Here is a 13,149-nt window from a genome sequence, read left to right on the forward strand (position 1 = left end):
ACAAAGTATTTTTTAACAACATGTTCATACATTTTTTGTGCTAACAAGGCTGATTTGGACTTACTTTAGGTAGGATGTGTCGTATAACATGTCTCGATTATTTTTATCATTCAGCTTAATAAAAACATATATAACAGACGTTTTTTATACAGAGTAGAAAGTGCAAAAGCGTCATACCGAAAAGCATCCGGACAAGTGGACTTTAACAGTGGTCGGAAAAAGAAAATCGCCTCCATCCTACCACCTATCTGCAAAGCTTTCGGAGCGACGTTCATGTTCGGTGCATTCCTGAAACTGATTCAAGATGTTATGACTTTTATTAGTCCACAAATATTAAAGTAAGTACACACAAATCCGAGACTGTTGACACTACATTCTACAAATTTCAAAAAAATACTAAGAGTTCTAGTAGCATTTTCTACAGTTCTACAGTTCCTGATAAAAATTTAAAAAAGTTCCCCATTTCTTATATTAAAAAATCGAATTTCAAAATGTGCTAACTTCGGAAATCTAACATAACACCCTCCTTTTTAAAATATCATTTTTTATAAGAGTTCCCGATAGTTTTATTCGAGTTCTATTATACATTTTAGATCGGTATTTTACTAATTAATTTTTAAACAATTTTTTATATCTGCCCAGTACAGGTTCTCTACAATTTTTCTTTCTAAAGCATAGAACTCTTAGAAAACTATGTTGATAACTGCGGAAAATTATCAGCATAACACATTTTCACTAAGTGCCGTGCCGGACGTAAATGTTAAAAATTGTTTAAGATATTTTTAATGGGTTGAACTTTTTAAAGATAATTCTAAAGCATAGAACTCTTATAAAACTCTTGAAAACTACCGTTAAATTTTGTTTAAAAATTATTAATTGGTGGAATATCGATCTGAAATTGTATATATGTGTAGAACTCGAATAACTATCGGAAACTCTTATCAAAAATAATAATATTCAAGGCGTTTCAGTACTTTAGAGGGAGGGTATCATGCTAGATTTTTGAAGTTAACACATTTTTTCAATTTTGATTTTTTAATATGAAGAATGCGGAACTTTTTTAATTTTTATCAGAAACTGTTAAACTATAGACAGTCTTATTAGAACTTTTAATATTTTTTTGAAATTTATAGAATTTTGTGCCAACTTTATACACTCTACAAATCCTGGTTTATATCTCTAATTGTATTATGTATTTTATGAGATAAACATGAGACAAAACGTTGATAATTTTACAAAATTGTTCTGATTTATCGTAATATGTTTATGTAATAATAATAATAATAATAATAATGTGATCTTTGTAATGCATCCCTTTTACTATATTTTTTAGGCTTTTGATTGATTTTACCGAAGGAGAGGAGCCAATGTGGAAAGGATACTTTTATTCTGCATTACTTTTACTTACGGCAATACTTCAGACGCTGGTATTATCACAATATTTTCATCGTATGTTTTTGGTCGGGCTGCGTATACGTACTTCACTAATCGCGGCGATTTACCGTAAGGCGTTGAGACTGTCAAACGCGGCGAGGAAAGAAACCACGCTCGGCGAGATAGTGAACTTGATGTCCGTAGACGCTCAAAGATTCATGGACGTAACCGCGTACATAAACATGATCTGGTCGGCACCCCTGCAAATAGCCCTAGCTTTATATTTTCTCTGGAATATATTAGGGCCGGCTGTATTCGCTGGTTTAGCAGTTATGATCATTCTTATTCCTGTGAACGGATTAATCGCCAACAAAGTGAAGACGTTACAAATCAGACAGATGAAGTGCAAGGACGAGAGGGTAAAGTTGATGAACGAAGTACTTAACGGTATCAAAGTGTTGAAGCTCTACGCGTGGGAACCTTCATTCGAACAGCAGATACTTGAAATTAGAGTCAAGGAGATTCAAGTGTTAAAAGAAGCAGCGTATTTAAACGCTGGTACGAGCTTTATATGGTCATGTGCACCCTTTTTGGTACGTTTCTTTTTTTTGAAATAATGAATTATACGTTATAATTAAATTAAAGACCTCAGAAATAAAGATCTTACGGGGCGCTCGTAACGTGAACGCCTTTCTCTCATCTCTCTCTCTTTTTTCCTTTTTTTCAGTAAAATCTTTTATAACTTTTAGTATGATTTTGAAAGTTTTACTGTATATAACTTCGCTTAGAAAAAATTTGTTGTCAAAATATGTGCCATGAAATGGCAATAAATATTCTTTCTTTTTCATTTCTGAAGTTTTCAATTACTTGAATTAAATATTTTTTATATCTTTTTTATATTATCTTACCTTTTTATAAATGTACCTCTACAGGTATCTCTGGTATCTTTTACAACTTATGTACTTATAGACGAAAAGAACGTCCTAGATAGTACAATTGCCTTCGTTTCGCTCAGTTTGTTCAACATCTTGAGATTTCCACTGTCCATGCTGCCTATGATGATTGGTAATATAGTTCAAGTAAGTAATGCATGATTTTCGTCTATTTACTTTAGAAATGTGCATTTATGTTAAAAAGTCTGACTGATATTTTTGTATACACGTTTACAGGCTTACGTCTCTGTAAAACGTATTAATCAATTTATGAATATGGAGGAACTGGATCCTAACAATGTACAGCACGATCCGTCGGATCGTAAGTGTAAAATTTTCTGTTTTAAAATAATATATATCTGCATGATGTATATAGCTATAGTAAGCATTTTATCGCATTGATTTAGCCCACGCGTTTGTAATTGAAAACGGTAGCTTCTGTTGGGACAGCGAAGAAATCGAGAGACCAATACTACGAAATATCAATTTCCATGTAGAACAAGGTCAATTAGTAGCAATAGTTGGTACAGTGGGATCAGGCAAGAGTTCCCTTCTATCCGCTCTGCTTGGCGAGATGAACAAATTAAGCGGGAAAGTAAATACAAAAGTGAGTATTCTTTCGTTGAATCAGAAACATGAAATATAGAAGCAAAATGTACATTTCTCTTATTACAAGAACAGTAATAAAATTGAAGAAGAGAAAGAGGAAACCTTTCACAAGTTGCACTTATATAAGTAGCCTTCTTCTTATTATAAAAGAATTTAAGGAAAATGTAGTGTAAATTCTAAAATACATGTTTTTATTATGCATCTAAAAATACAATATCTGACTGTAGCTCTTAATTCAGTATTGATAAAATAATAAATATTTTGTTTCTATACATCTCTCAGATTAAATAGAAAAAGATATTAATTAGGATTTGAAGATTTTAATACTAAATATTTCTTTTAGGGGTCAATTGCATACGTCTCGCAGCAAGCGTGGATCCAAAATGCCACGTTGCAGGACAATGTTTTATTCGGAAAGGCCTTGAACAAATCAGTATATAACCGTGTGATTGAAGCATGTGCATTGACTCCGGATTTCAAAATGCTACCCGCGGGTGATCAAACGGAGATCGGGGAGAAAGGCATAAATTTGTCCGGCGGTCAAAAACAGAGAGTAGCCTTAGCTAGAGCTGTATATAACGATTCGGAAAATTATTTCTTAGACGATCCTCTGAGCGCAGTGGATTCGCACGTTGGAAAACACATTTTTGAGAAAGTGATAGGTCCGAATGGCCTATTGAAGAAGAAAACTAGAGTACTTGTTACGCATAGCATCACGTACTTGCCAGAAGTCGACAACATTATTGTTCTTAAAGACGGTGAGATAACAGAGAGTGGAACCTACAAACAATTACTGGAGAAAAAAGGCGCTTTTGCCGAATTCTTAGTACAGCACTTACAAGAAGGTATCTATTAATAATTTATGCTCTTGCTGCGTACTTCTATATTGTACTTATTATATAAATTTATTGTTACATTTTCCCTGGATTTAAGTTGGAAATCGTAAGTCCGCGAAAAAGTAATTACAATTCCTTGTCCTACTTTGTGTGCTTGCATAAGAAATACTATACTTGCGTGTAGCAATCGCTACAATGAAATATTTTTAAGTCAAAAGTTTTACTATCTCTTTGTTTTAAGATTCTGCTTGCCGACAAAGTAGTAATGAACAATTTATTTAGAATTCATTTTTCTTAATGTAATTAACTTGATATAGATGGTTTTGTATGATATAAAATTTTCTAATGCATAAAAAATTACATTTATATATTATAATTTAAATATGTCTTAATACAGATAATTATTACTTTCTAGCTTTTTTATATTGAAATTTTCTGAAGTTATTGAATTAACATGTTTGAATTTCTAATTTTGGATAATTCTATTTTTAGTTTAATTCCAACAAGAACTATTTCAATTCTCGTCTGATTATCCATTTTGTATTATAGTTAAAAATAATAAAAATGTGCGCATGTGCGAGTTTTTTTTTTTTTTTTTTAATTTCTTCCCATTTGTACAATGATACAGCTTGCAAACAATTTATCATTATTTTAAAATTACATGACGAATTTGAAACAGTGCACGTTGATGACGGTTCTGAAGCAGATTTACGCGAAATTAAACAGCAGCTCGAATCAACAATGGGAGCGGACGAGCTACAACAAAAGTTAACTCGAGTACGGTCCAGAATATCCGAAAGTCTAAGTGAATCCGGTTCTGTAACCGATAGAAAATCACTTAATGGTTCTTTGACAAGGTATGATTTCATAAATATAATATTCCGTTACGTCAATTTACGTCGTTCGTACGGCGATTCAAATACGCGCAATATTAACTTGAAAATAATATACGTTGTGTACAAGTAGGCAATACTCGACGGAAAGCCAGCAGTCGGCGAATTATGTGCATAGCAATAGTACAAAGGAGAAAGAAGCATTGAAGCCTAACATCGTCGGAGAAAAGCTGATAGAAATCGAGAAAGCCGAAACTGGAAGCGTAAGTTGTGCGAGACATTGCTAATAATTGTTAAAAAGACAATCATCTTCACAATTCGCTTTTTGGCAGGGAAAAATTTCTTTTATATTTATGTATTGTATTATTTTTTCACCAGGTAAAGTGGAAAGTATACTCTCATTACTTGAAATCCATTGGATGGTTCTTGTCGATATCGACGATTGTGATGAACGCGGTCTTTCAGTCGTTCAGCATTGGCTCGAGTGTCTGGCTCAGCGTTTGGTCGAATGATAATCAGACCGTTAGGAATGACACATTAGATACGGCGAAGCGTGATATGTACCTCGGAGTATACGGTGCACTTGGTTTCGGTCAAGGTACGTTTTCACGTCACACGTTAATTCTTGTAACATATTATCCGTTTGTTAGGTAGATTTGATCAGTATTGCATAAATTTTTGTGTTTACGATGGACGATATCAGGTAAGCCTACCCCCTATCGCTGCTACGTGTACCTGTATAAATATACATATCATTTTTCTACCGCAGAAGGCAATTACTTCATTTAATATAACGTTAACAGGCAATGGCACTTAATTTTGCTCGTCATAGAGTATTGCAATTCGAAAGGCATGTTCCTTCACCGATTACACATCTCATTGGGGTATAAATTAATCTTAACGAGTTTCTTTATTTCTAAAACTCGATTGAGCCGAGTTAATGATAATCGAAAACGAAATAATTTAATTACTAACGTAATGATTTTTTTCGTTCCGAGTAATGTTATAAATTGTATATGCAAATATACGTCGCATTACATGTTTAATTCTAAAAGTAATCCAAATAATTTCCTTTTAAGAAATAAAACAGTGTGGTTTGCTGTGTCTACAGAGCACTAACGTTATTAATTAAGAACTCAAAAGGCAATTAGAGATTGAAACTTTTAAGTAGCCATAAGTTTATGATTGCAAGTGTCGTAGTAATTATTTTCTACAAATGATCGCTTTTTTACTATTGCATGAAATATTTCTGTTTGAAATGCCTTTTATTCGGTACAACTTGCACTTTCTGTTAAATAATTCATTAATCTTTATTAGTAACTTTTTCTACACGCGAGATTTTATATGTTAACTATAGATATATGATTGACTATAGACAAAAAATGATGCAAGAAAATTGTTGAGATGAACATATACATATATATATAAAACTACGAGCCGAATAAAATAGAAAATTTTTTTCACTTTGTGGGCCTGTCACGTGCACAAAAAAAATTTACGAAAATTTTCGACTTTCTAATGTGAAAGCTTGAAGTTCCTACAAAATCTTTCTTTAAAATTGTTCCTACGATTTTTTGTTGAATAAGAAATGAGTATTTTGACTTTAATTGCCCATAACTCTGTTAAAAATCATCGTACCGCAATTAAAAAAAAAAACAGATTCTTAAAACTGAAACTTTGCTCTATCGAATGGTATAATTGCCATTTTTTAAAATAACATGTAGACTGATACAAATGGATGGAAATAATGTAAAAATTAGCAATTTTTTCCTTTTTTATTTTAACAGAAAACAATTGTGCAGAACAACACAAATCTATGCTTTACGTTTTTTTTGTACTTTTACTTAATGAAAATCAGAACATGGCATATAATCTCACTAAACTCCGTTGGTTACATGGGCACCATAAGTAGTGTTAACAATATCAATGGCAAGTTCATACAACATACAGATTTCGAGATAATTGTAGTGACGACTCCGCCCCGGTCTCCCCTATGCAAAATTGAGGTTTTGGGAACTGTTAGAGGAACGAATAAATCTTACGTATTCTTACGTATTTTGAGTCGTAGAATCCGAAAATGGCCATAAAAATTACGTCTGTGGCGGCGAAAACGTGAAAAATGGGAAAAAATGCGAAATCATATAAATTCTCTAATTAATTATACCATTATACCATTCTCTTAATAGAGCAAAGTTTCAGCTTTAAGGATGTTCTGGATACACCGTCTCAACCAAAAGTATGCAGGAAATATTAAAAACAGCAATATTAATTCTCTAGGGATCCAAAGACAAAAAATGTTTATAAATATCCAGATAGCAATGTGTCTGCATTGTTGCTGGCTTGTTGCTGACAACCCATATAGCAAAGTGTGTCTGAGCAAAATCGCGCAAGCCTGTGTGATTGCTTATGATGCTGGCAACTTGCCGTACATTTGCTTCAATTGATTTCGAGTAATTTAATATTTAGCAACACGCAGGCAACACTGGATATATGTATTGCCAGCAATTTGTCGGCCAGAGAGCAGCATCAAATTTACTTCGCATTGCTAGCAATATAACAGCATTGTGTGATCCTATGAATTTATTACAGCAACATGACAGCAACAGCTCGAATTTTGAATTGATTTTAGACTGCAGGATAAGTTGCCAACAAGTTGCTGGCAAGTTGCTACACAAAATTGTTATCTCGCGAAGGCATCAACTTGCCGACAAATGCGGACTCAGTTGCCACAATTTTGTTAGCAACACATACTATGTCGTCGGCAATATGCCAGCAACAATACAGACTCATTGCTATCTGGGAACGTAGTATGTCCCAGATAGCCAAATGCTGTGAGTTTGCTGTCATGTTGCTAACAAATTAATGCAACTAATTTTGACAAACTCGGGACAAGGTGAGACAGCATTATGCTTGTCGGGTTGAACTTATGTGTTTTATTTATACGTAGATTTGTATAAATAATGACCACTGGTGTTATGCTGAAGTTATAATAATTAATAATCTCAGAACGATACACGTTACAATTAGTCTGTCCTGGACCCCTATTCTGTAACTCGTAACGACAGTGTCGATATCGTTACGTTGTCGTTGCGCAGGTATACTATATGGAAAAAAAGCTGCGCAATGACGATATAACGATACCGACACTGTCGTTAGAGTTACAGAATAGGGCTTCTGGATCATAGACTCTCTGAGTGTGTGAGTAGGAGCGTGATACGCAACGCCGCTGATGTTCCGACACTCAACATAAATGTCTGCGCATGCGCTAACCATAGATATACAACAATATGAATTATATTTCTATTAACAGCAAATTGATTGCAACGTGACAGCATCAATTGGTGAGGGATTTGTGATAACACATGTTGCAGACAACATAACGTACCAATATTGCGGACCGTTTGCTCTTGAAATTGCGTCAACTGATTGCATGTATAAGCAGTCATGTAGCTATATTTGTAACGTATTCTATTTCAATGTCAGCAAATTTACAGCAAATATATGAAAACACAATGCATTAGTTTGCTCAATATGCTCTATCACGCTTGACTATCTGGGGTGTTGCTACTAGAATTGTGGCAACTGAGTCCGCATTTGTCGGCAAGTTGATGCCTTTACGAGATGACAATTTTGTATAGCAACTTGCCAGCAACTTTTTGGCAACTTATGCTGCGGTCTACAATCGTCTGATTCAAAATTCGAGCTGTTGCTGTAATAATTCATAGGATCACACAATGCTGTTATATTGTTAGCAACGCGAAGTAAATTTAATGTTGCTCTCTTGCCGACAAATTGCTGGCAATACATATATCCAATGTTATTGCCTGCGTGTTAATTGCTTCAAATATTAAATTACTCGAAATCAATTGAAGCAAATGTATGGCAAGTTGCCAGCATTATAAGCAGTCACAGGTTTGCGCGATTTTGCGCAGACACGCTTTGCTATCTGGGTAGTTCCGGCATATCTAATTGAATATAAAAGACGTAGATTTAGTGACTGTAAATAACTGTTACTACTTTTTTCAGAAAAAAATTGTAAATAATTTTAAATTTTGTTGCTATATTTTTGTTTGTTGATGGTCTACTTGTGTGTAAAATATCATTATATTGGTAGCATTTTTTAATGTTCACATTTTTCTCTCTGTAAAACTCTTTGTAAAACGAATATTCAAAAATTGATAACTTTTTATCTAAATTGTGTGAATTGATTTGAAATTTGGCCCCGAACTTTGAAAAAGAATATAATATTAAGGATGTATATATTGCTTAAATCAAAATAGGGGGATGAAGGTGAAATTTACCTGTGTTAAATTTGCGATCGATTGTCTGATTCGTTTAAAAGTTATTAACTTTTTAATTTTGTATGGATTCTTATGGAGATTGACAGATTATCAAATATATGCATTCAGAATATAAAGAAAAAATAGAAAACAATTCTTGAAAAAATTACGGTGTATAGAGGATATCTCTAGGAGTCTCGTGAGTCGAAAGGCTCAAAACAATGTGACACACTACTAGGCGGCCGGTCCCCCTTAAACGGGAGACCCGGTCGTCGCACGAGCCCGGTTTGCCGTACGGCGCCTCTGCCCGTCGTCGGGATCTCACCGCTTACGACGGCACGGCGTCTAACGGTCGAACATGAGTTTCGCGAGTTCGATGTCGAGACTCGGAATCGTAATACATTGGCACAGATTCTCAATAAATTTCATGATGATTCACTGACTAGTTTCTGAGAAAAGAAATAAAAACTGCAGCACTCTCACAGATCTTGACGTTCGATCCTAAAAACATGGCAACGTCGATCGCACTGCGAGCTCGGTAACTATACATGTTTTTTACATTTTTGCTGCCGGTTTCCGATATTTTCAGCCGATGTTTATATACGGCCTCTGATGTCTCATTTGCTTTATACTTTAAAAGTGGATTTTTATTACATTTTAACATTTTTTAACCTTACTACTAACCTCCCTTTTCTCAGCATGTCAAATGATATAAAGGGTACTACCAGTCGGGAGTTCAGAGCACCCAACAGTTAAAAGTAATATCAACAGTGAGGTGTTGCCACGTCTTCTTGTGTTGTTCGCTCGATATTTTTTCTTTTTATTTTTGTATTCAGCGTATTTATTTACCTTTTATAATAATATTTTATACTATTGCGTGATATTTTTGATCATATTTAACCGTTACTTTTTGTCTTTATCCAGATTATATATATATGATTTTTGTTTCTAGCAGTTGGATTCAGGCAAGATTCTCAGCCAAAAGTTTTGAACCTCTATTAAGAATGTTTACAAATACGCTGCCAGTAATAATATAAAAAATGGTTAAAATCACATTAATAATATTAATGTCCTTGTTATGATATGCAATAGTAGTCAACCGTTAAAGTATGCATACAACCGATATATATTAGATTTCTCAGATTACTATGCTTTTTGCTGAGAAGGTATACGTAATATATCCTCAAATGTTTATCAACTTCATAGCATTTTGACTAACTATCCAGAACAACCTTAAGAATCTGTTTTTTGAATTGCGATACGATGATTTTTAATGGAGTTATGAGCAATTAAAGTCAAAATGCTGATTTCTTATTTAACAAAAAATCGTAGAAACATTAAAAAAAAGATTTTATAGGGAAAACTTTAAGCTTTCACGTTAGAAAGTCAAAAATTTTTGCACAAATATAGAAAACGGCTAACTAAGAACCAAGCGCGGTAAATAATGTGCGAAAGTTTTATTTTTATTTCTATTTTACATATCAAATCGAAAATTTTCGTAGATTTTTTTTGTGCACGTGGATAGGCTCACAAAGTGAGAAGAAAATTTTTCATTTTGTCCAGCTCGTAGTTTTTTTTATGTAAAAATTATCAAACTCACAGAAACTAAAAAATAATAGTGACCTTTCGAAAGTAGAGATTTTAAGCTTTAAAATCTTTTTTATAACCTGAAATTTTGTTCGTTTTTAACAAGTTACAGCTGCTTGAATTTTGCCTATTTTTTAAGAAAAATAAAGTGTTCCTCTAATTTTTGTGAGGAGTTTATATATATGTATATATAAACTAATTTAATTTCAAGCCTACTCCTAAAAACTGCTTTAATTTAAGACGCTTGGTCGTTCCGCAGGATTTATAACCAGTCAATCCTAGAAATGCGCGTATTTCGGGCTTTGATCATTATATATATATATATATATATATATATATATATATATATATATATATCATCTTCGTTTTCTATAGTAAACTTTAAATATATAAATATAAAATAAATAGACGTCATGTTATTTATAGTACATCTGACAGATATCAGATAGAGTTAGAATTGAGTTAGTAAATCACAGAAAGGCCAATAGAATTATATACAAAATGCATATAACATTCATTAATTGTAGTGTTCTCTATATATATACTTTCTGTGATTTTGTGGCTTTCCGTGATCAAATTGTGATCCATGAAAAATTTGTTCGGTTTCATTTACTAACTCTATTCTAACTCTATCTGATATCTGTCGGATGTACTATAAATAACGTGACGCCTATTATTTTTTATTATTATATATTTAAAGTTTACTGTAGAAAAAACAAGGGTAATTTTTTTTATAATAATATGCTGTTACGTCTAATGTAAGCATGAAGTCGAGGAGCAAAAGAAAGCTTCCTAGCATTAATGTGTCTTAAAATGATTAAAAATAAAACGGGAAATCAGTCTGCGAACTATATTGGTTAATTGACGATTTAAATACGTATGCCTCGGGAATCTAAATCGAAATTATTATAAAGTGAATGTAAATCGATCAAAATTATTCGTTTAACTAAACGCACGGTAACAGAAAATTTCGCAAAATATTCGCGCTGATTTCCTGATCAGATAATTACGTGTAAAAATTGAGCTGGATGACTATAAAGCATAGTAACAACATGTGTTAATCTAGACGAACTTAAACAGGCTTCCGACAGAGAAAGACTTGAGACATTTCTCATTAATCGCGATTACGTTTGTCTCTTTAAGGCTCCAGGGGCTCTTTCCGATATCTTGTGAGATTGTGATGTCAGAGGCGAGAAATAACACGCTGAGAATTCTTGCATATGTAAATGTTAAAGTGAATCCCACTTCAGATTGTAAATGGGAATGTTAATTGTTGTTTCACCGGTATTCTCGAAGGAATTTGCAGGACGACCTCGACGACATGGGGCGGGTATTATACGACACCGCTTATTACGAAGGAAAACGAGGGTGGTGTTGAGGGGAAAAGAAGACAAGGATAAATAACGCTTATTCAATTTGTATTTCACTTTTACATCTTCGCGAAGTCTATTGCACGGACTTGCTTGACATTGCTTGAACACGTTCGGACTTGCACGGCCGTTACACGCTTCGCGTAAACAACTTGCGTCATCGCCACCCGACCAATCATACGCACTCTCCGATCGCGCGTTGGCAGCGGTGGCCAGCGCCTCTAGCCATCGTAGTTACCGCGCCGTTCGCATGCGACATGTGGAGCCACCTATCGGGGTAGGCCCCCTTTGATTTCTTACACATATTTCATTTCCAAATAAAAAGATATTTGCATAAAAGAACACTTCAGATCACTTCAACACACTTCAAAAATACTCCGAGATCTATTTATCTCTTTTCCTTGACAGTTAATAAATAGCCGTAAAATGAATGTGATACGATGCAGGCTTATGCGCAGGCACATGACTATCATATTACAATCATTTTACGGCTGTTTATTAATAACTGTCAAGGGAAAGAGATAGACCTAACTTAACCTCGGGGTATTTTTGAAGTGTTGTGAAGTGATCTGAAGTGTTATTTTATGCAAATATCTTTTTGGAAATGGCACGCAAGAATTCTCAACATTTCTCTTTTGACGTCACAATCTTACAAGATGTCGGAAAGAACCCAAGAGTCTTAATTTGGTCCGTTCTTATCGATGAATTGTATTGTGCTTAAATTTTTATTATATTTAAAAACGCACATTGACACATTTAGCACTAACAATAAATGTGGCCAAATTCCTTGCTCGAATTATCTACTGTGTAAAATAGATTGTCATAACAATGACAATTAATGCAGTTAATAACAATTAATTTGATAATGACATTTAAATGCTGATATTGTACATCTCTTTATATCCTCCCTTATGTATGTATGTACATTCGTATTAAAAGCGCATGTATATTGAATTGTGTATCGAGCAAAACGTGAAATTGCACAATTACATTTAACACTAAATATGTAATGAGAATGCGAGACCCAGTCTCGCATGTGTCGCAAATTTTTCTCCATCTCGAGCCACGACAATCAAACCAGTTTCGCTTTTTGTTTTGTTATTAACTTATTGTTACCGCTAATGACTAACACCAGCTATGTTAATGTGATTATACGCCTAATTGAAACGACAAAGACTCATTGTTATACCTCCCGTATAAAGACAATTTTTTTACAGCATCTAAATTTAACACTATGCACATAATTACGCACATTAGCAAGTCAATTTGAACATTATAGTAAAACAAAGCAATATAAATCGCGTGACAGGTAAAAGTACCAATAACGG

At 33.8% G+C, this 13,149-nt stretch overlaps 1 protein-coding gene across 7 annotated transcripts in view; it reads left to right on the plus strand.

Annotated features, from left to right (window-relative positions):
* Mrp (Multidrug-Resistance like Protein 1) overlaps positions 1-13,149 on the plus strand; it is a 54,430-nt gene that overhangs the window by 24,154 nt on the left and 17,127 nt on the right. For 4 of the 7 annotated variants that reach the window (XM_077402331.1, XM_077402329.1, XM_077402330.1 and 1 more), the window contains exons 6-15: positions 49-69; positions 153-338; positions 1,334-1,967; positions 2,307-2,453; positions 2,544-2,628; positions 2,714-2,913; positions 3,259-3,760; positions 4,431-4,608; positions 4,718-4,847; positions 4,963-5,182. In XM_077402331.1, coding sequence (XP_077258457.1) covers positions 49-69; positions 153-338; positions 1,334-1,967; positions 2,307-2,453; positions 2,544-2,628; positions 2,714-2,913; positions 3,259-3,760; positions 4,431-4,608; positions 4,718-4,847; positions 4,963-5,182 — 2,303 coding nt within the window. The remainder of the gene's footprint in view (positions 1-48; positions 70-152; positions 339-1,333; positions 1,968-2,306; positions 2,454-2,543; positions 2,629-2,713; positions 2,914-3,258; positions 3,761-4,430; positions 4,609-4,717; positions 4,848-4,962; positions 5,183-13,149) is intronic. The other 3 variants (XM_077402335.1, XM_077402332.1, XM_077402336.1) reach the window with 2 other exon arrangements.

Source organism: Temnothorax americanus, unplaced genomic scaffold (assembly GCF_048541705.1).
Source record: "Temnothorax americanus isolate GAGA-0224 unplaced genomic scaffold, ASM4854170v1 Scaffold150, whole genome shotgun sequence".
Classification (NCBI taxonomy): Eukaryota; Metazoa; Arthropoda; class Insecta; order Hymenoptera; family Formicidae; genus Temnothorax; species Temnothorax americanus.